The sequence below is a fragment of the Nelusetta ayraudi genome, unplaced genomic scaffold, assembly GCF_046127955.1.
Source record: "Nelusetta ayraudi isolate G7.1 ecotype Tasmania unplaced genomic scaffold, CSIRO-AGI_Nayr_v1 ptg000074l, whole genome shotgun sequence".
Lineage (NCBI taxonomy): Eukaryota > Metazoa > Chordata > Actinopteri > Tetraodontiformes > Monacanthidae > Nelusetta > Nelusetta ayraudi.
The window spans coordinates 1,247,028-1,270,445 of record NW_027466124.1 but is presented as its reverse complement, the minus strand read 5'-3'; the positions used below and the strand labels follow the sequence as shown (position 1 = coordinate 1,270,445).

The following is a 23,418-nucleotide window of genomic DNA, read 5'->3' as shown; positions in this document are numbered from 1 at the left end:
GTGTTTTGCTACCGTCTCGCCCCCGCCGTGCATCATCTGGAGCTCCGCTTCGCCAAAACTGGAAGCTGCAGCAGGACGTTTGTCTCTTTGCATGCTCACACCTCGGGCAATTATATTTAAAGCTTTTTTTTGTTTGTTTGTTTGCTTTTACATTGACAAATGTATTATACGACATCAGGCACACATGAGTAATTTCCTCTGGTTGCCGTTGGCAACGCCGAGGAATGGGATTCCTCACTTGAGTTGGAATGAAGAGAAATGCACCGAGTGCTACCTGACTGGAAGCTGAAGGCCGGAGCACCACGGAAACAGTCACCGAAAGGCTTTAGCTGCTCTTCCTCTCGGGGCCGGAAGTTACAAATGCATATGACTTGGTGTTCAGAGAACGTCTTCAGCAGCAAATTGTTTACTGCTTGAACGCAGCGGGGCGGCCGGCGGGTGGAGGGTTAAGGGTGGAGGTGGGGTCGTGGGGGGGCGGGGGGGCGGAGTCTGGCGGGGTTCGATAAAATCCGTCGCTGCCGTGGCTGTCAGAAAAGAGTCCGTACCAGTCTCCTCCCCTTGGCCTTGATTCGAGGGAAGGTGGCGCTGGTCTCGTTGCCGATTGGCTCCGAGCTCAGGGGGGCGTGGCCGTCTTTCCGCCTTAACAGGAAGTCGACGCTCGATGACTTCATGGCGTAGAAGACGTTCCCCGTGGCGGGGATGACCAGTTCTGGGGTTTAGAAGAACAAACAAACAAACAAACAAACAAACAGGAAAAAGAAGAGATTCATTCATGAAACGAAGGCACTGCTAGTATGATATTGTGAATATAAAAAAATGTTTTTTTTTCTTGTTTTCCGAAAACGTTCAAACATGACTTGGGCAATTATGCTATTCGGCTAACGATATGACATATTTCTAACAGATAACGTCAATAACAGATATATATTAGCTCCTTTGGTGGTGTTTTGTCATTTATTCCTCGTAAATAGAAAAGGGCATTAGACCAGGTGACATCGTGTTTAGTGTTTAGCAGCTGTAATACAATTTTTTGCCCTCCGGATAAAATGAATAATGGAAACCGTTCATGTTTTTTTTAGATTTATGTTATAAATAAAAATAGAACCTTGGCCTTGGAAAAACTTCCCCTTTTCACATTTTTCCCAAATGCATTATTCACATTAATTTCCCTTTGTCAAAAAGCAGTTAAAGTTGCTGAAATTAGAAATATATATGAGAGGGAAAAAAGAAAAAAAAGAAACTATTTACCCTTCAGATACATTTTATGACAACATACAACAAATCCAGTTTACAATCTCCTCAAAACAAGCTGCCACCGCCTTGCGGATCAGCGCCGCCCCCTCAGCGTTCCACTTGTTATTACCTTTTCCGTCGGGCAGAAGTTGGATCAGCTCATGTCTGGACGCCTGCTTGGAGTCCTGATTGTGCTTCTCCAGAGCCGAGCTGATGACTGCGGGGGTCTTGTCATTGCTCGTGACCTGAGGGCGGCCGCAAAGCAAAGGGAGAGAAGATTAGAAATTAAAAAAAAAAAAAGAAGAAGAAGAAGAACAGAGATGACGGCAGCGCAGTCTGATCCCCGCTAACGATGTCTGGGCTCCACACTGCGTCTGCAGGACGCCGCCATCCTGTGGATGACCATCATCATTAGGGGATCAGAACAGCTCGGAGGAGAGGCTGCGGCTGTGGGTTGGGTACCAGGATGCTGCGGTACAGGTTTCCGTCCTGCAGGTCCATCCCAATCCGGATGATGCGCATGTCGGGGCCGGAGCCCTGCACGGTGCCGGCTGGGTTGTTGCCGCAGGAGGCCGAGCGGCGGTGCGACTTGGTGGGCGTGGACGGAGTCAAGGTGGCCGGCGTGGAGTCGTTGGTCGGGGGGGACGTGTCCACGTCCAGGCAGGACACGGACGGTGACCTCATGTGCTGCGGCGGGGATTTGAAAAATGAATCAATAAATGAATGAAATAAACAGAGTATGGCGGTTGTGTTGTTTCACATTAAAACACACCTCCGTAGAGATAATTATTACCTTGGTGAGTTTTGACAGCAGGTGATTGACGGGCGATGGGAAGTCGAAGAGGCTGTCACTGTCGCCGGCCAGGCTGCTGCGGGACGAACTCAGGCTGGAGGCAACAGCGGCAACACATTGTCACTGTTAACACCTTGATTTGAATAAACACTGAAGATATTCATATACACATTCTGTCAAGATACTTTACAATGAATTAACCACGCCTTCGTCACATCCCGTATGTGCTACTGTAATAGCATCCTTTACGGCACAACCCGGTCACCATCTGTTGGAACCGTTACTCTCTGACAGGCGCTACAGGTCCATCAAATCCAGAACCTGCAGACCCACATGCCATTTAAATGATTGTATTTTACTTTGTACTTTTTTCATTTTGTTTTTTGTACCCAGTGGAGTTGCACTCCATTGAATTTCATTGTTCTGAAAAGTACAATGACAATAAATGCTTTTAATTTTAAGTCAATTCAATTTCAATTGAATTTCAATTCTATTTCCTGTTTTCCCAAGATATTTCATTTCCAATGAGATGATGTGAAATAAGGGCAAGACAGTCTGACTTTGTAGCAGATGAATGACTTGATGAAAATGAAATTGGAATTAAGTCTTTATGTTTGAATCCCTTGTCCATGATGCGTCCTGGCAGTTCCATCAATCTGCCTGTGTGGAACTCACTCTGGGCACTGCGTGATGATGACAGTGGGGGCCAGGCAGCGAGGGCTCGGCTCACCCGGCGCTTCGATTTCATTAGACAGCCTGTAACTGTCAGAGTAGCACAAACACAAACACAAACACGGTTAACTCGCAAGGAAAAACAGAACCTGGCATCGGACTTTTTTGCGACGGCGCCGCGCTCACCTCTCCTCCTCGCTCAGTGTGGGCACGCTGTGGTACCAGTACACGAAGGCCTCGTCGGTGGTGAACACGCAGTTTTTGCAGGAAGACTGCAGGAGTCGGATCTGAGCTAAAACCTCAAACTCCTGTTGACAAAGAGGCAAATCGGGGCCCAAGATGGATTATAATAGTAATTAAAAGAAACATATTGACTGAAGACACCAATGACGTCTCGTCACGATACTTTTCTTTCTTTCGCCCTCTGGGTCACTTGGTTACTGGCCATTTATTGAATGACGCAGAAAAACAGACTTTAGCCTGGCAATGAACTGTTCTTGGGAAACAATTTTTTACAGTATACACTACACTGCACTACTTTCCTGTGCTTTTATTTTGAAATCTTGGAGAAAGACACCAGCAGTCGGTTTCTGGAGAGACGCTAGTTTCTTATATTTACAAGATAAAAGCCTCTCTTTAAAAAGAAAACAAATATTTCCTCTGAGTTTGCTGTGTTTTTCCAGATTGATCAACTCCTGCTTTAACATCACCTGAGCTCTATGAAGCTTAAAAAAAACACACACACAAAAAAAAAAAACAGACATGCATTCGGTAAGCAGCCGTCAAACTTCTGATGCAACACTCACCCTTCTCCTCTTGTCAAAGTTGATGTAGCCATTCTGCAAAGGAAAGGAGCAACAGGAAGTCTAAAGTCACTTTGATCCTTGCAAGAAAAAAAAGAAAGCAGCGGGCAACATGCAGAGTAGGCGAGCAGCGAGGAGCAGCACCGACTTACATCCAGCCGGTCTTTGACTGCTGTATCTAGCATGGTGAGGTCGGTGAGGAAGATCCCCAGGTAGGGCACCGTGCCCTGGGCGCTGGACTGTACGACAAGAAGGCAAACACACAGAAATGACAAACAGGGGTCAAAGTCACCAGAGATTCTTTTCTTCTTCTTCCATTGTTCACAAGGTGGAAAAAACCCCACAGAGAGGCGGATTTCAGAGCGGCCGCCTGCAGCTAGTTTTCAAACGAGCACTTATGATTCAGCACATCACACACACACACACACACACACACACACACTGCGGCGCCCAGTGTTCCATTTTCCGAGCGTGCGCCGGGTGTTCCCACAAACCCGCCATCAAACAGCGGAAGCAGCCGTGTGCGACACCGCCGTCTCTTTTGACTGGAATGTTTCACAAGTGTTGTAGAGTTTCACAAGTGTTTTGTTTTTTTGGAGTCCGCATCAAAGCCAAACGAGGCCGATCAGGCTCAAGCCGTTCTCTTCTTCACATCGCGGCGCATCTCGCATCCTTTGGGATTAGTTCCACTCACCCACTTGGCAAAAGAGCCCAGGGAGAGCGTTTGGAAAACGACTGAATGAACCCACTGACAGGCAAACACCAACACCGGTAGCCTTTTGGCTCGCTGCTGCATGACAGAACTCTCGCTCAAGCCAGTCAAGAGCGAAGCAAAGACACTTTTTTTCCGCTGAGAAGAAACAAAAAAAAGGCCTCAGCGCCTTTTTTTTTTTTGTTTGTTGATCTTTTAATGCGAAAATGCCGTCAAGTCGTGTCAACACCGCGGCGATGCCAATGCTAACTTCTTCAGCTGCTTCCAACTTCCTGAAAACTTGCTCTTTCTTCTCACACCCGCGCGACTCCTTTGCTTTTTTTATCGTTACCGGAAACTGGCTGCAAAATAAAAATCTATTGAAGTCAGAGACCGCTGGAACATGCCGACTGCTGGAGGTCGGGAACGTGCGCGAGTTGAAATTCAGGAAGACGAAATCCACTTTTTTTTTTCTTTCTTCTCCATCCTCCAACTTTTAGTAGCAATAGTAATGACACTTTTACAGGCTCTTGCATCATCGTCGCTAAATTTTTCAAGGTCTCCAATTAGAAAGGCCTTTGGGGGTGAAAAACCCCTCAGGCTGCGCTGAGTTTCTATGAAGCAGATACAAAGTTAGCGGTAATTGTTCTTTTTATCCGCTCTGAGACCTGTGGCTCTTTACCTCCGTGAGAAAAAGTCAGGGTCATTTGAAGTTCTCCCCCCCACACACACACACACACACACAGACCGTACTGGTGACCCCCAGCTGAGGGAGACCTCAGACATCCTTGGTGAGAAGCTTTTAGTCGGGAGTTTTGCTCCTGCTTGTTGGACAAATAAACCCGCCGTGTGTTCCTGGCCAACTCACCCTGGGAATGTGTTTGTTGTTGAGCCTGTTGTCAAGGTTGGCGAACTTGGACGTCCCCTCCTGCAAGACAAAGATCCGGGACAACCGTCAGGTTTGAGCTCATTGCCAGAACCCAGGAAGTGGTTCTGGAACGACCGGGCGGGCCTGCGACCTTCTCAGTGGTTGGCGGCTCTACTTGTTGAGGTGGTTAACATAACCAACCCCGCTGATGCACGTAGATACTAAGCAACATTATCCATAAACATGATAAAAAAAAATTTTTTTTTTCTAAAGCTAAAAGTTTTTCAAGATAATAAAACTTTGTGCAAAACAAAACAACACAAATATGAGTAAAACCCAAAGACAAATAGTTTTAATTGGCCACAAGCTGCTGCTAACCCTGCATATCTCGTGCACTGCCTGTTTTTAAGACGACTGTGTCAAACACAGACGTGTTGACGGGCGCTCGGCGGCAGGGGAACAGTTCACAGTTCACAGTTAGGTTGACTTGGGAAAATCAAGCAGTGGAAACGGGTTAAAAAGAATCCTGAAAAAGGAACAAAGAACACAAAAGGTGCACTTGAAGCCTTCGGAAAGGTTGACAGGTGATCCGGTGGGTAATTAGAGTTTGTTTGTTTTTTGTTTTGTTTTTTAACGAAGGGAGGGAAACATGGTGAGACAGATTAATGTAATCAAATACACTGAGCCCTGAGGTTACACACTCCGCTGCAGTAGGTGGCAGTATGCACAGAGGACCGCTGTGGGGAGTTTGTCATGAAATATCAAGCGAAAGGAAGACAAGAAAAAAGATAAATGTATATATATATATATTTAAAAAAAAAAAACATGCTACACACTGACGATTTTTCCTCTGCTGGCAGCTTTTCCTCCCTCCCTGAACCTGCACCCAGTCTGACTGAATCCGTCTCAACGCTGCGACTGCCAGTCAGAGGAGCTTTGAGCCGAGCCGTGAGATGAAGAAATGATGAAACTGAAATAAGAAGCCAAAGAGCCAAACAGAAGGGAGGTTTTGTGTGTGTATGTATGTGTGTGTGTGTGTGTGTGGGAGGCGGTGGAGTGGGGGGGTGGGGGGTGGGGGTCACGTTCTAGGCATTGATGCTACTGACACCGCAGCACCGTGACAGCAGAAACGAGCCGCTCATCTCTATGACGACCGTCTAAATGAGGAGACGGAATTAAAGGGGGCTTTCGCACAATGAAGTTAAAGCGCTGACAGAATCGGGGCAGCGCTCATCCAGATCAGACTGGTTCCTTTGACGGGAATCTCAACCCGCTGAACATTGCGGCAGACGAGGACGGGGTTTTTTTTTTTTTTAATTTAGTTTTTTTTGTTTTTTTTTATTCAGCGCGGTCCAGTCGCTGCTTGGCGTCCGACACCAGATGCTCTGCTCCCCTGTCCAAAATTATACGGCTATTTGGTTTGGAGCAAACGTGCCAGGTCTGCAGGAGAGGGGGGGGGGGGGTTCCATTCAATGTGTCTGCTGGCTGACAAAGTGTTTACTGAACTGCTGTGGACTCATCTGCACATCTTTTATTTGTCTGTGTATGACGTCAGGGTTTTTATTTTCACGTATGGGCCAATCTTGTCATGTGACCATTTATTCCCTGTTCCACATTTATTCATGGGTAATAAATCAGGACTGTAAAAATGTATTGAATTTGGTTTTTATTTTGAAATAATCAACACTGTCGCTTTCACAGCGGGAACGTTCCGATCGTCGGGGTTCCTTCACGGCATCACATTTTAATCCCACGGCATTACATGAAAAAAAAAATAAATAAAAAAAAAAAAAGCACCACACGTCAACTCCAGCCTGTCTGTCTCTCTGTCACAACAAAAGCTGCTGCAGTCAGAGCATCACGGCGCTGACGTGGATCAAACGCGGGGGTGTTAAAACTCAAGGTGTTTGTCGGGATGTGGGGAAAGTTTTTAAGAGGCGAGAAGAAGAAAAAAGAAGCTCTTTGAAGATGTTTTTGGAGTGCGAGGATGAAAACACGAGCGAGTCCAACCTCTGCAACATCACACACCTGAGTTTAAACAAATAAATAAAACAAAACAGAACAGGCCCCCAGTGAGATGCACAAATCTGCAACATTTCAAATTTGAGCCGCTAACGAGCCGCTAACGAGCTAAACCAGCCGTCAATCAAAGACAAGAGCCGGACGAGACGTCACGCATCAAGCGTCAAACCGTCGACTGGAAATCAGGACAGAATTTCAGAAAATCTGGCCCATCCTCCGTCACGCTGCGCTCCAATCAGAAAGGGGGTCTCGCTGTTCCGAAACCAATCAGCTTCCTCGGGGTGGGGGGGGGGGGGGGGGGGCACTCACCTCCTTCAGAAGCTCTCTGCTCTGCGCGTAGTTGTCCTTCTCCGAGAAGATCTCTGACAGCTCCTCGTATCTCCTCACCGCCTCCCTGTCAAGAGAGGCCCCGTTTCATTCTCGCATTCAAATTGCAGAAGCAAACACTTTACTGCTGCGGTTATTACACGCAGGCCGTGCGTGCGTGAGGAGGCCCGGCGGAAGGAGTGATTCACGCTGCGTCGGCCGCTGAGACGACACTTTCTTCTTCTCCTCTCGGCTTTCCCCCCCCCCCCCCCCCCCTTTGCCACTTCTGCTTCTTTGTCTTTCGAGTTTATTGACGAGGTCGTCATGGAGAGCTTGTCATTTTAAATGACAATCTGCTGCCAGCATAGATCATTTTTTTTTTTTTTGCCTTGAACAAAATGAAAAAGAGAGCAAAGTCTTTCCACTCCTCACAGTTCACGTGTCAGATATTTCTCGTTCTTAAGTCAGATGCACGTAATTCTGTTCCAAAGCTCTGTTCCAAAGGATGACGATGACGTCACTCGCCAGAAGGGGTCAGCAAAAGCGCGCCTCGGGCTGTCCCGCCGTCAACAGGCGCGCGGGTGAAACTCATCAGTTTTTTAAATGAAAGAAAAAGAGTTCCAACCTGTCGGTGTCCTGCCACGTCCTCCTCAGCCGGTGGATGGGGTTGCTCTGCAGAGCCGACACGATGGCGTAGAGGGAGGAGAAGTTCTTCCTGGCTCTGCACTCCTGTGGGACACACACACACACACACACACACACACACACACACACACACACACACACACAGAGGGTGTAAGTGAGAAGAGCTGCTGCGGCCCAGGCAGCGCCCTCGTATTAAGTAACCGAGTCGGCCTCGCCGCTTGTGAATAATGCATCCTGCTGAGGAGGCCTGATCTCACCGGGAAACCCCGGTGATGACTTCAAACTGGCAGCCAACCAAGCACCAACTGAGCAGCGGCGCAGCTAAGCTAGCATCTCTGGGCCCTATCACAAGAAAAAAAAAAAACACCCCCCCGGAGCTGCCCCAGGGCTGCTGGACCAGTTACCCCCCCCCCCCAACCAAGGCCTCATTTTTCTCAGAGAAAAAAAATCCTTGCTGCTGGTTGGGTGTGTGTGTGTGTGTGTGTGTGTGTGTGTGTGTGTGTGTGTGTGTGAGATATGAAGGGTTAGCAGCAGCCAGCAGCAGCTCAGGCTTCCGATATTATGTTTTGCGGCCAATTAAAACTATTTGTCTTTGTGTTTTTCTCAAATTTGTGTGGTTTTATTCTATTGAATCACTTTCAGCTTTGAAGATAAAATCAATATTTTATCAGTTTTATGGAGGATGTTGCTTGGTATCTACGTGCATCAGCGGTGTTGGTTATGTTGCCGACCTTGTCCTGTGAAAAGTTCACCAACCTTGACAATCTCTGGGTCTGTGTGTGTGTGTGTGTGTGTGTGTGGGTGAGAGAGAGAGAGAGAGAGAGAGAGTGTGTGTGTGCTTCTTACGAGCATTAATGAAGATCAAGTGGCTTGGAAATTTTATAACAAAGGCGAAAGCTGCATGCTGGTGAGACAGAAAGACAGACGGCCGGCCGGCCGGACAGACAGACAGACAGACAGACAGACAGACAGACAGACAGGTCCTTTCTCTGCTTCTTTACAGTTTGCCTGCAGGTTCTGCACGTTAACCTTGCGCGCGGTTCAAACACATTTATAATTCCATTTCCTGGAGGGCCGCTAAGGTCGTGCGTCTAACTCAAAATTTTTTTTTTAAAAAAGACAGAAGAAGAAGCTCTGACTAACAATCATGTCGACTGCAATGAATGTAGTGAAAGTGGGAGATTATTATTTGGTTCTCCGTCGCTGCCCTGTCAGTCAGCGGCGCTCGGCTATTGATTAAAGTGTAAATGAAGTGCACGTTAGACTGCTCGCGGCAGACGGGCTGCTTGTTGGAGGAGGTTAAAGGAGGGGGTGGGGGTGGGCGGGGGGGCGGGGTGGTGACGGTGCGTGCGCACCCGCAATAGGATTACCGTTCGGGTGGATTAACGTGGGTTTACCGTCGGAAAAAAAAAAAAAAAAGGCACAAGAAACGGGTCCCAAACACTTAAAGACCTTAAGTGAAAAATCAGCCGCCGTCACAAAAATCTGCGTTTGCACGTCGTGAGCTCCGCCTCCCCCCAACCTCACCTCGGCCACGCTGATCCACTTCTCCAGCAGCCGCGCCCTCTGCTGGCTGCGCAGCCCGGTGGACCACAGGCAGGACGCCAGCACCGTGTTGGCCAAGCGGTTGAACTGCCGCACGGTGGCCCGGACCGACCAGCACACGTCCTCTCGGCCCTTCTTGTCCCGCTGGGACCACAGCGAGCCCAGGCAGTGGTACGGCACCAGGCGCACAAACAGCTCCTGACAGGGGTAGGGGGGGCGTGGGGCGGGGGGGTCAGTTGTTGATTTATTCATCCATTGATTTCATTGCACTTGTTAAAAGTCCTGAAAGTTGTGAGCAGCTGGACTCTGACTCTGATTTTGGGTGCCGTGATCTCTTTAGCTCGTCCGCCCGTCTCATTCCACCAGTCCACCGATCCGTTTGGTTCAGTGAGGTGGAGTAGGGCGGAGTCACGGGGGAAATAAGCAACTACTCCAAAAGCTGAGCGGAGAAATTGTGAAATGAGACCAGGATGGAGGAAGAACCTGGGTCGCTGCAACAACTGCCGTTTTAGCGGGAACCTGATGTCCTTTAAAATGTTAAAATAAATGACTTGGAAAAAAAAAAATGTCACTGAAACGTTTGCGACACTGTGGCGAAGGAGCCTGACTGGTCTGCTGGAAGGGGACTGACGGGCAGCTTTTCCTCCCTGTTCCAAAACACTTTCTACCTCCAAGACGGGAGGTCGTGAGATGAATTCAAACCTTCTTCAATCAAGCAACATAATCTGTTACAATCTCTTGGTATCGGCGGCGGATTATCTGACTCACCGTCTCGATCCTGGTGAGCTGCTCAGCAACCAGCGCCTGGGGGAACCCCAGGATGCTGGTGGGCTCGAACCTGGAGGCGTCGGGCGGTGGGCTGCTGAAAGCGCTCCGATCTGCCGCGCAAAAAAGGAGAGAAGAGTTTAAAATGTCATCATTGAAAAAAACAAAACAAAAACAAAACAACAACAGGACTTGGTCTCTCGGTGTCGTTGTTTCCGACCTCTGTGGGCGGCGGGCAGCAGGGCCCTCTCGCTGAGCTCCTCGGCGATCCGCAGCAGGCGAGCGCGGAGGTCGGTGGTGGTGGACGAGGAGTCATGGCGGAGGGGGGGGGCCAGGCGGAGGAGGGGGGCCAGGCGCAGCAGGCGGGACGGCTCACCCAGGCTCTTGAAGTCCTCGGGATACTCGGACAGCCACGTGCTGAACACGGTGCACACGACCCTGCGGTGGTCGGAGCGGGAAAACATCAACACCGGACCCCCTGCTGCTCCCGCGGGTTCTCCCTCTCGTCCAACTCCAACGTCAGAACGTCGGCTCGGGGGGGGGGGGTTACCGCTGGTAACTCGACACACTCTCGGAGATTCTTCGCTTCGAGCTCATTAATAATGGAGCGTCTTCAGCTCGGATATCATTTTAGAAAAAAAAATATATATTTTTGCTGACAGCAGGACGTCGAAATCATCCGACGTTCAGACGTCCAAGCTGCGGAGCCGCTGCAAGCTGCTCGGAGTAAATAAACAAGCTGCCGCAGATTGGAATTGATTGGCTGGAAGGTTTGTTGTGCTTTGTTTGTTCTGTTTTCGTTAGCAAGACATCAGAAAAGTTGTCTGCGGTGGTCGTCACATCCTCAAGGGGTAAAAAAATCAAGTATAAAAGATTTTTTATTTAAAACAGGGTGGTTTGTATGTTCGCCAATATACCAACAAGACAAACACATGCCAGACTGTGAAGTCCACTGAAACTCACTTGTTGAAGGATTGTCTGATGTGGCTCTTCTCGTTCTCCCCAGGAGGATTCTCCAGTCTGTCCACAGAGGACGCAGCAGAGAATTCATCACAACTTTAAAACTTCCTGTGTTGGTGAAAGTAACCAAACACAAACATCGAGACCAAAGTGCTTTCAAAGCGACGGTTTCGTGAAATCTCACAAGTGTGTTTGTCATTTTAAAGGACCATTACTAGATGTGTACTTTTCAGCCAGGACCCCAGTAGAGCAGCCAGGCACGAGTGTTGATCCAAAAACACTCAAAACACCGTTCACAGCCACTGCCCAAACTGACGCTTTGATGGACCTTCTCCATGTTTGTCAGTGCACAAAAACAAGATGGTGTCAGAGGGCGGAGCCAACACCCAGCAGAGGTTGTTAACGTAAACCTGGGAGAGCCATCAGTGCCCTTTGTGATGTCACAGAGTTGTGGGAATTGTCAAATTGTTGAAGGAATTACTTTAAAAAAGTGACTCCTGTATTTCATGGAACACGCAAATGTCCAAAAATGGGTTGACTGACAGCTGATCCGGTTTAGAAGATCCATCCCAGTTGCGTTTTTTTTTTTTTTTGTCAGAGCAGGAGACGTTGTTAGAGAGCAGCTCAGCCAGTTGGGCCGCGGCTCCCACCGGTTGAAAGCTCCCACAGGACAGACTCACTCTGGGATCTCACCGCCTCACACGGCTCAAACCCAGACAGCCGCTGCAGTTGGTTGAACCTGGAGTCATTGGTTAAACGTAGCAGCAATCTGTGGTCATTTCTTTCTGCCGGGGGAAACAGACTCACTAACAGCATCAACGGGACGCACCAATGCAAAAGTTGATGACTTAGATCCAATTTCCAGAACTGGAAATAAGTCTTGGGCAATTTTTTAGGGGATTTTTTATTTTTTCTTCTTTTTTTTCAAGTTTTGTTTAGGTTCTGTTATGACATCAGACAGTCCCCCAGTAATGTCACATGCGTAATAGATGGGTGGAACGTTTAAGTGCAGCGTTGCAGAGCTTTTCCTCCTCCTGCAGACGAGGCCTCTCAGCACTTTCTGACAATTTCCCTCAAAGTTTTTTTTTCTTTTCGATGAGCGGAGCCTCGTGCAGATGGACGTGTTTGAGAAAGCGGACGGCGGCGGTGAGCGCACTGGCTGTAGCCGGACAGGCGGGCCGGATGGACGTGTCCTTGATCGACACTGACAAGCAGGAGACTCGACGTGCAAACAGGCCCAGAAATCCAAAGGTCTCCTTGCTGACGGCCGTTTCATTTCTCCCCACTGCTCCTTCTTCTTCTTTTCTTTTTTTTTTGCACCACCCAGAAGTATTTAGATCCCCTCTAATGAGTCGCTGGTTTGCGGGCCAAATTGGCTTTTACAGCAGAAGCTCGCAGTGCGTTAATAATTTATGAGCGGCGGTGAAAACGTGCTGCGATGCCGAGGCTCAGACTCGCTCAGAGGGGCCGAAGCTGCTGCCAACACTTTGCTTTCAGTGAGAACCGCCGTCACCTGTTGCTCTTGCCGAGCGGCGGATGTGACTCGCTCAAATGCTTTAGACTAATTGAATGGTGATCTGTTCTATTTGGACCAATCAGGTTCATTTCTACTGGTTAGCAACAGGCTTCCTCTTAGTGTGACCCTTAGAGTCAACTTTGACTCTATTCTTGCCACTGCTGCTGCTGCTGCAGCATCCATCGCTGATATCTTGAGCAGCCGCACGTCTCATGCTGACTTCCTGTTTTTATTTTAGCATCCGTCTTGAGGCGACTTACAGCTGTCGCTTCCTGCCTCGATTGTAGCTTAAAGGCGAGCTGATTGGCTACTACATACTGCACAATGTCTGCTAAAAATGCTTTTCACCGGAGCTCGTTAAGATGGACTTTCAGACTTTCCAGACCCTGAACTATTTTGTTTGACTGTATGACGCAACCTGTTAAAATTCTTTTTCACCTAAACTGAAATTGTGTTTTTGCAAAGGCGATAAAAAAAAAAACACACACACACACACACACACCAACACACAAGTTATACTTCTGTGGACTGACACGACGTAAGCCCCTCCCACCTGTCAGTGAGGATGTCCAGCACTCTCTTGGTGGAGGTGAAGGAGCGGTAGGTGGACAGGAAGATGGTGACAAAGGAGGAGTCGCCCATGGAGAAAGAGTGGAGCAGGTGGAGCACCAGCTTCTCCTCCGTCCCCGCCTTCACGCACTGGGAACGGGGCACCGTCGACTACAGGGTGGGGGGGGGGGGGGAGCGAGAGAGACAGGAAGTGGGAGGGGCCGTTACCTCCGGGTGAGACAGCGACCGAGTGGGTTGCAAGTTTGCTGTGACTTACCGTGGGACTGTTGGGGGCGCCGTGCTGCTGCCGGACCACCACTGTGTAGATCACACCGTCCTCCTCCTCCTCCACCACCGTCGACTGAAGAGCAGGCAGCCAAGAAGGTGGGGGGAAAAAAATTGGACGGAGAAGCAGAAAGTTCAGATGAACTGACAAAACCTCGTAGTCCTGCTTGTGTAAAAATGTGTAAAAAATAATTCTTCCAGTTTCTGTCTCTAACGTGTTGAAAGAGAAACGTTTGTCCTGTCTCCTATCAATTGTGCGTAAACACACGCACACACACACACACACACGCACACACACACACACACACACTTCTGAAAATCAGCCCTTTGTGATGTCACAGAGGTCACAGATTCCTCACTCATTGCTCTTGCAGGTCAGTGACAAATATCAACAGGTAGGTGTTGGCTCCGCCCCCTGGAGACGGCCTTGTTTATTTCACTCCCTCCTTCCCCACATGAGGAAAGAGCTGTAAACAGAGGGCTAACTGAACACACTGTACGGACATGTGCAGAGCTTCGCCCTTACCAGATCCAGGGGGCAGTACCAGGTGGTCTTCATGAGTGGAGGCTCTGCCTGATGGGAGAGAAACCAAAGGACAGATCAGGCTCTCCGGTCTCCACTGACTGAGCGGTGACAACCCCCCCCGCACACAAACACTCATTTCAGCCGTGTTTATGCAACAAATCAGCAATCATAAGAGAAAGTCTGATGTTTGAATGGCAACGTCAGTTCATTATACGTGTTTATTAAAGCGTTTATTTTAATTCCCACAACCGTCCGTAGCTTGTTTGCTAAACACATCCCAACACAGGCACTTATTACCCGACGTATGACGATAGACGCAGACGTGACATCGCTGGCTGCCTGTCTTGCCTTTTTGTTTAGATGTAATTACTGGGATAATGGAAATGGGTGGGAACGAGTCTGAAACTGATGGTTTTCTGTCTTAGCGCCACAGAAATGAAAACACATCTTTCGGTGTAAACAACTTTATGACACGTTCTTAACGTGAGACAATTAAATATGACACAATATAAATTAAAGCCCCGGGGGGGAAAAAAAACAACAACACAACACTGTGATTACACAGCAATTTGCTAAGGGGTGTGCAGGGGTAATCAGGCATCATGTCAAGAAGCAAAATATTATTGCAATATCATGGAAAACGCACGCAGCATATGCAGGTTTAAGAGGAAATAATCTGAGGATATTTTTGCCCACATCATTTTACATATTCTGTGCAAACTGGACCTTTTCTGAACAGCTTGTAATAAAACTTTAGAGAAGGATCTCATTTGGATATTTACACCTGAAGAGTCGTGAGTTGAAAAAACAAACAAACAAATAAACAAACACACAGGAAAGTCTGCATTTCCTGATGTAAACAAACCTTTGGCAAGACATCAATTATTTAGAAGGAGCTGCCACCCACCAGGCTGTCAGCACAGTTGCGGACCACGGTTGCAGAGCAGTGGTGGGCGGGGCTGACCTTACTTGTGCATTGGGAGGCCCACACAGGTGGGGTGGAGTGTTGTGATCAGCAGACACTCTGCACTCCTCAAGACTTCACTCACTGGGATTCATTGCAAAAGTGCCCTTTTTCCACAATCAAAAAAACAAAATGGAAACAAATGTGCAAATTAAAAACGACGGAAGAGGTCACCGGGTCACGTTGACGGTCACTCTCCACGCAGAAGGCACGAGAAACACCTCACGGAAAACTACTGGAAACAAACGCATCGTGACTCGTTGAGTCTCGCCGAGGCTCACTGAGTCTCACTGAGCCACTTTGACGTCAGTTTGCCTCCTGCAAACAAAGCCGAGGAGTTTCTCTCCTCAGCCCGCCCCTGCTGCCGTGGCCACATGTGGGTCATGACACACATTTCAGAACGAGCCGTTGCTAACGATCCGTAAATGCACCAAAACCAGGACAGTTTAGACCTCCGAGGATCTGCTAAAGTTACCCCAACTCTGCGAGTGTGTTCAAACACGGTCCTGTCGTGCCAAAACACACAAACCCTGCATGTGAACATGTTATTCTACCTGCCTCCCTGTCAGTCAGTCCCCTTGTTCTCATGAAATCAGACCGATCTCACACAGACACACACACACACACACACACACACACACACAGCAAGGAGATACACAAGTTACCTTTCTCTTGGCAAGTTCAGACAGGCAGCGACCCCTCAGCTTCCTGAAAGTCTTCAGGATAAAAGTAGCGGTCGACTTTTGGCTTCCTCCATTCTGTCTCATCTGTCTCTCACTTCCTGTTTATTCCCTTTTTTTTTTTTTTTTTTTTAAAGAGTCACACTTTGTACGAACGCTGAGCTCCAAAATGGTTTGACTTGTGAGTTCACGTCCTCCCGGTTTGTCCCACCACGTCTTGGACACTCTTGACAAAGCCACACCTCAAGCGGAAGATAAGTCCCACCCCCGCAAGCCTACATCACCTGGGCACACCCACTGGGATACACACACACACACACACACACACACACACACACACACACACGCTGAAACAAACACGGGGCCGGGACGGGACTCACTCCCAGTGAGTCATTATTTACACCGTCAGGAAGTTTGTCTCAGGAAAAACTACACAAGGCAGCAAGCCCTCATCAATGGGAGTGTGTGGCAACTGTCCTGCGCGCGCACACAACAAACGCACACACAAACACACAATGAGAAACAAAGCCCTCCAGCTATTTCCAGGACAATAGCCCTCACTCTTCCATTACCTGCCCTCCTGCTCTCTGCTGTCTTTGCAGACGACCTTCTCTTTTTGCAGTCAAACCAGTTTGACCAAGTTTCCTGATAAAACAGGGCGAGATAAGTGCAAAGCCCATCCTCCATGTGTGGCTGTTAATTTTTGTTTTGTTTTTTATTTGAGGACGTGTCACGTGCCTCAAGCGGACCTGCAGTCTTGTAACGACAGGCGATAATAAATATTCGACTAACCGAGCCAGGAAGCAACCTGTACGTCGTGTTTACCTTTGCCAACTGACGCTGCAGGCGTGTCAGACGGCAGTTAGATCATTAGCATCGAACTCAAGAGCAAACAAGGTGCCTGAACAATGGGTGAAGTAGCTAGCTCTCCGGCCACTAGGGGACACTGGAACCGACGACTCAGACAAAATAAATCAGTAGGACTAAACTTTTTTTGTGTGTGTCATTATTTTGCGAACAAAGCAAAAGTTAGCTTTAGCCTTGGCATCGTGAGCATGGAGCTATGAGCCCTGGCTGCTGCGAAGCCACAACTCAAGGTTTTTGCTGAATCTCTATTATCACAATTTGCAATGTGTACAGACACGCACCATAAAAGAGGCCGCAAGTCACAACTGGCAACACGAAATTCGATTAGTCCACAGTCAAAGTGTCCAATTACCACCCAAGCATTTGTTTAAGATGCATTGCCTTCGTGCCAGGTTATTTTGAATACAACAACCAAATCAAAACAATCTCTGGCAGGTTTGTTTTTCAGATCTCTCTCTCTCTCTCTCCCTCTCTCTCTCTCTCTCTCTCTCTCTCTCTCTCTCTCTCTCTTCTTGAAATAATATAGTGAAGCCCTGCTCAGTCTGGATCAGCAAAAAACAGCCTTTCCAGCAAGAAAAATAAACACACACCCTGTAATTTCCACTTCAGCTGCACCAACAATCAGGATTTAGCTCTTCTTCGTACCAAAATGCTTGACCCCCCCCCACCGCCAACCCTCACCACCACCACCACCACCGACAACGCAGGAAGTGTATAACAAGTGCAGACAAACACAGGAAGCAGGACGCACCGCCGTCATGTGGTGAAGCTATTTTTCTTGCCCTGGCTGTTCATCACGACCTCCAGGCTTTCTTTCACCTTCTCCTCCACCAACTTCAAACAGGAAGTCAGCTCTGCCATTTTCCTACCCCTGCCGTCTTGGCTCTAAACAAATCCCCATAGCTGGACTTCCGCCGCTGGAGGTTCTGGCTTTGAACACATTCACATGCTGCTGCTGGCCTTATTTATAACCCCAGCGCAGGCCTTTGCCTCAGACAGGTGGTCATAAATACATCTTCCGGGGTTTTATTTAAGGGTAACCATTGTTTGTTTTTTTCTAAACCCCGACACTTTCCTTCCTATCTTTCTCTCTGCTCCTCCTCTCACGCTTTCATCTCTGTGTCCCTGGGTGCCAGTTATCTTCTCTGTCCTCGTGGACTCCAAGCTGCTGCCTTCACCTCAACGTTGCAGCAAAAAAAAAAAAAAAAAGTCTGCTTGTGTAGATACGATTAGTCTCAGCTGCTTTTGGCACCTCAGGTTCTGGCCAACATAAATGTGTGGCGCTGTAAAAACTTTAAGGGCAATAGTTTGTAGCCTAAACAAACTATTCTTCTCCTTCAACTTTGCAGGGCAGCTACCATCGGCCTAAGAAAAAAAAAAAAAATCTTCCAGCAGGCCTTAATTCTCCACGGAATCCACATCCAATCAAGTCTCTTGAACTTGTAAACAAAGCCAGGAAGCAAGTGCAGCTCAGTCACACAGCGAAGGTTGCAGACCTGCGTACATCATCATCATCAGACATCAGGCAGCAGCGGCACGATAGTGAAGACTGCGTGAAGCTTGACGGTGGAAACTGGAGAGACCGGCTTGAAATCCACATTCGACCGCAGCATCTTTTAAAAGTGGGGGGAAAAGGAAAGGGAAAGTAGGGCGAAAACAGGACGTGACTTACAGCTGCTGAAGAAATGAGTGTGGATGCTAACAGCAGCCATTTTATCAGCTTCTCTTGGCAGATAATATATTTTTTTTTCCCTCAGCCTTGACTCTTTGGCAGGAATTTAATTAGGATTTAGATTAGTGGATAACGGCACACTTGAGCGCGAGTGGCGCGGCTAAATTAGCAGTAAAAAAATATTGTTCCACTCAAACGATATTAAGTAGACAAATTAACAGCGTGGAAGGTTCATCCCAGATGGCCCTCCCCCTTTCCAAACACTCTCAATGTGCTCTTGGCCAAATGGACGAGCAGTGCCAAAATCATTTAATCGGGTTAAAACCTGAAGACTGACCAAAGCGTTAACGCCCGACTTCTTTAACGATGCTGTCGTCCCTTTTAATAGCAGCCGATATCAAAGCTGATCGTAATCCACGCTCAGGTTCACCCTCATTAAAAAATGAGCGAGTGGCCTTATTGGATTTCAACTCGACAGGCCGTCCTCGGAGACGACCTGTGATACCGGATACTGTGTACAGAGAGAGCAGGTGTACGTGTACGTAAATGCATTATTCACTGCTGCCATGTGACCGGAGCTGGCAGGAAGTGTGCCAACCCGGCAAGAGCCTTGGTGCAACTTCTCTTTTTTGTTTTTTTTGTTGCAGCCGAGCCAAACCGAGCGCAGCGAAGAGCCAAATGCAGGTCACCTCACAGCCGCTGGTGACGGTCGCAGCGAGACTCGTGAGAAACGCTCGGCCGTGAAAACAGCTGCTGCTGGGGTCCCCGACCGACTCGCCCAGAGTGGCTGGGACCAAGTGAGAAGCTCCTGATAGGCCTCGGCAACAAACTGCCACACGGCGTCCCTAAACATTAACGGGGGTGAAAGGTCGTGGGAAAATTCCCTCCTGCCGTGAACAAAAACACTTCCTTCATCCTCAATGTTTCAGTTTATGTGCTGTCAATTGAGACGCGTGACCTGAAAGTGAAGTGATATAGATGAAGACGGAGGGAAGAAGAAGTGGCGAAGGAGGATTTGCATCTGCTGTTACCACAGAGCCATCTAGATTCATCTCATTATCTCTTACTTTTCTTAAAAGGACAGTTCACCCAAAATGAGTGAAGCAGCTGGCTACAGCAAAAATATGTTTTTCTGAAAATGGACAGAGGCTTCTGAACCTTTGACTGATACCACACAAGCAGTATGTGGTTTTTTTGGTTGTTTTTTTTTTTTGAGAATTTTATTTGCCCATTGGTTGGCACACTCACCAGAAGTGGTGAGCTACAGAGACATTTGGCTCGGTGTAAAACAACCCGATCAATCATGCTGAGTTTAGATGTTGCATTACAGACAAGATATGCAATTAAATCACGTGTCGCCGGTGAAGTTGACATAAACAGCTTCAGCATGACACGACACTGTTGCGCAAGAAACTTGTTTCATGTACCAAGTTTGTGGAGAAGAAGACTTTTTCTCTGATTTACGGTGGCTCTACGTCCCTCAGGGTTTCTCCTTGAACTGAAAAGAAGCAGCGGTCAAACAGCTTGACAGGAGACTGCGGTGGCTGTTGTGATCTCCATTAGCTAAATTTCTCCTGAACCCCCTTCGGTTGTGTCAGCGACACCGTCATCTGACTTTGTTGTGGGAACAGTGGGCTAATACACCGAGTCAGTGTGAAACACTGCCAGAGGGGGAAACATTACGCCGGAGCGGCGGAATGACAGACGGCTTCCAGCGAGGCGGAGGAGGGGGGGAAACACTCACATGTGAAGTTTCCGATTCATCGCTGAGGCTCCCGGGGCGGCTGCTGGGCGTGCCGCCGTCAGGCTGCAGGGGCCGGTAGCCAATCAGGGGCACGGCGCTCGACTCCGCCCCCGGCAGGTCGTAGCCACCTGTGCGCATGCTACGGGGCAGCATGGTGCGGCGGCTGCCACACACAGAAAAAAGGAAACACAAACCTGTTGTAAGTCACCGCCATAATTATACAAATCCTTCAAACTCTGCTTCACATATTTTCAAAAACAGTTCACAGTTCAACTCGCACGCTGGAGTGCAGTGACGAGGGGGCGGGGCATGGGCCATTCTAAGGGCCAAGCATCCATGGGGGCCCAAACCGAGGGGCCGAAATTGCTTCTTGTGACGCACCCATTTGCACAGCAGCCGGTTTGTTGACATTTACAAGCCTGAAATACGGCACATTTACTTTGCCAAGCTCCAATTTAAAGTCTTTTTTTTATGTTTGTTGGTTGGTTGGTTTCCAACACAAGAGAACTCACACTAAAAAAAAAAAAAAAAAAAAAAATTGTCCACATTAAATTTGATGAACGAAAATGAAATGAAATGAAAATGTTTGTCCAATCTCATTCCAAGTATTTATTTATTATTTTTTATTTTTTTAACTTTTAACGTTTTCTATCAGCTCTCCATGCTTTATCATGTTTTTATTTTTGCTGTGGGAGACCAATCACCGCTCAACTCGCTTCAGCACAACCACAAACGCCTTGCTGGGCTACAGGCTGATGACACACGACGCAAAGCGACAACGCGCCGCATCCGACCCTGGCTGCGGCCACATGTGATTTGCTTAACACAGCGCTGGCAGCAGGTCGGGATTTGCATGGCGGCCCCTCCTTCCATTTCCTTCTCCCTCTCTTTGGTATTTGGCCTGCCATGAAGATAGGCATCTGGTACACGCTGTTTCAGGAAGTGAGGTGCGGGAGGGCCGTTAGGGGTTGATAGGGTGACTTTCCGAGCGATGGAGTCGCCGCCATAAAATACAGTTAATTCCCGCACTGCATATTGCAAGCTTGATAAGCTGTGTTTTGCTCCTTTAATGCGAGCACTGTAAACAGGCTCGGCAGCCTAACAGTCCCTTTTTCTGCTTTAATCTACAGCGCTGCTCGAGCGCGGCCCTTCAGGGAATATTTCAGCACTCTTCCTGTGCAATTGTAAGCTCCTAACTGTGACTTCCTCGAAGCCACAGTCTGGGTCAGAGGGGAGGAAAAGTTGTTGCTGGCAGGCCTGAGGGAGGGTAGGGGGGGGTGGCTTGTGGGGGGGAGAACACAAACTGCACAAACAGTGCAGTTCATGGCCTGACCAACGGATAAGCACCAGGCCGTGAATGCCTCCTATTCACCGTCTCTGACCACATATGACTGAGGTGGACTCACGCGCACGCACGAGCGAGCACACACAGCTGTATCTAGGTTACCGTAAAGTCACACCCCAACACACACACACACCCACACACACACACACACACACACACACACACACACACACTGGCCCTTTTTTCTGCGCTACAACAGCCGTAGCCGGAGGGCAGCAGTTCTGCGGTTTGATCTGCTGCTCACCCCTGTGTGACGGGCTGTTGGGGGGTGGAGAGAAAGTTTGTGCGCGCGCGCGCGCACACACACACACACACACACACACACACACACACACACACACACACACACACACACACACCGTTACAACACAGCGCGCGCGCGCGCGCGCTCAGCGACGCTCAGCAATGACGCTGGGTTTCCTGGTGGAAATTTTAGCCACCCCCCGCCAGGCCGAGTTTCGACGTGGAAGCAGCGCTCCGACTCACCGCTGTCCGACGCTCACAGGCTGGTGGTGCGGCTGAGCAGCTGCGCTCCTCTCCGGGCTGCATCAGGGCGACGCGCCGCCGCTCGCTGGCTGCTGCTGGATCCTCAGCTGATCACCGAGTCGCACCCATCGTGCGAACAGCTGACGGCTCCGTCCGTCCGACCGTCCACACACACACACACACACACACACACACACATACACACACACACACGCACACACACACACACGCCCACCCACCTCCAGCCTCTCCCTCCGCACCGTATCAGCGTGCACACACTCGCATACACACACCGCCCGTGTGTCCAGACTTCTGATCAGCGCGCGCCAGCCGGGGGACTCCTCCTTCTCTCTCTCTCTCTCTCTCTCTCTCTCTCTCCTCCTGCGTCGCAGTTCCTGTGTACGTGCGTGTGCGTTGGCAACAGCAGCTCTCCGGGTGGCACACAGTACATTGTGTGTGTGTGTGTGTGTGTGTGTGTGTGTGTGTAAAGCACCGGCACCGGCCTGATCTGCGGGCCGAGCCTCCGGGGAAAATGTCACGGCATCCTGGGACCGACAGGGGGAGACATCCGCTTCACTCGCTGCTTACGAGCACGCCACGCGCGCGTCCCTGTTGCCATTAGCAGCAGCAGCAGCAGCAGCTGCAGCAGCAGGGAGGGAAGTAGCTCAAGGGGCCCTGTAATGAAAAAAAAAGGGAGAAAAGAAGGTTTCAGTCACCTCTCGTCAATGAATCGGGAGCACGACTCGATACACAGCAGCATGATGAAGTGCAGCTTTACATATGTTTAACTTTTTTCACCTACCCTGAACAATGGTCTCAAATACGAAAGAGGATTAGGGCCACCAAAAGAGAAAAAAAAAAAAATATTACAGAAAGGAGATTTTTTTTTTTTTAATTAGTTTTCATTTCGAGTTTTAAGCTGAAATTTCGTGAATAAAATAAAACTTTCGTGAAAAAAGTCGACATAAAAAAAAGACACAATTCTGTGAATAAAGTCGACGTAAAAATGACGAAATTTTGTGAATAAAGTTGAAATTTCATGAAGAAAATGGAAATTTTCGAGAATAACGATAGGTCAATTTATGCCGTTAGCGCACCTTCGTCACTTGACAACATGTCTTTTGTGGAACATCTTGTGAAATTGTACTTCAAAATTGGGTTTAGTAACCAGGAAATCCATGCTTTTCTAGAAGCTTGTGCGCTTCACACCATTCAATGGAAACACCTGCAAATCGTAATTGTACTTTGTTGAATTTTTTTTAGAAATATTGTTTTTATTTTGCGAAAAACTGTAATGGAAACGCAGCTAATGTTGGCCCAGGACTTTGTCCAAGTTTTTCATTTTGGCCCCACTGTGTATTTGATTTTGACACCCCTGATTTAGATTAATCTCAAAGTAATCCTCCCACAATCTAAAGATCCAATATGAAGCAGCACTACCTGAGGTTTTCATGCCCAAACATGTTTGAATATGCATCCTT

The 23,418-nt window shown here is 48.5% G+C and overlaps 1 protein-coding gene across 5 annotated transcripts; it reads right to left on the bottom strand.

The window, feature by feature from the left end:
• Positions 1-140: 140 nt before the first annotated feature.
• Positions 141-22,169, bottom strand: rgl2 (ral guanine nucleotide dissociation stimulator-like 2). Of its 5 annotated transcripts, none has more exons than XM_076043249.1 (20): positions 21,938-22,169; positions 20,107-20,269; positions 14,180-14,227; positions 13,646-13,729; positions 13,373-13,539; positions 11,307-11,363; positions 10,564-10,781; positions 10,347-10,456; positions 9,561-9,776; positions 8,014-8,117; positions 7,392-7,476; positions 5,061-5,120; positions 3,654-3,740; positions 3,505-3,537; positions 2,885-3,006; positions 2,702-2,788; positions 2,027-2,102; positions 1,696-1,920; positions 1,364-1,478; positions 141-709 (listed from the first exon to the last, which is right to left on the bottom strand). In XM_076043249.1, exons 2-20 carry the CDS (start codon positions 20,257-20,259, stop codon positions 528-530), a joined length of 2,229 nt encoding a protein of 742 aa, XP_075899364.1. In that variant the 5' UTR covers positions 20,260-20,269; positions 21,938-22,169; the 3' UTR covers positions 141-527. The 5 variants fall into 5 exon arrangements, with proteins under 5 accessions (XP_075899364.1, XP_075899365.1, XP_075899363.1 ...); XM_076043250.1 differs by having other exon boundaries at positions 2,027-2,099; XM_076043248.1 differs by having other exon boundaries at positions 2,027-2,120; positions 21,938-22,165.
• Between the last annotated feature and the right edge of the window lie 1,249 nt (positions 22,170-23,418).

Bases quoted from the DNA above. Each gene is read 5' to 3' on its own strand.
- rgl2 (XM_076043248.1), bottom strand. From the start codon at position 20,259: ATGCTGCCCCGTAGCATGCGCACAGGTGGCTACGACCTGCCGGGGGCG. The intron at 3,538-3,653 runs GTAAGTCGGTGC...TTTCCTTTGCAG, and splicing joins CAGTCAAAGACCGGCTGGAT to AATGGCTACATCAACTTTGA. The intron at 3,007-3,504 runs GTGAGTGTTGCA...CTTTGTCAACAG, and splicing joins ACTTTGACAAGAGGAGAAGG to GAGTTTGAGGTTTTAGCTCA.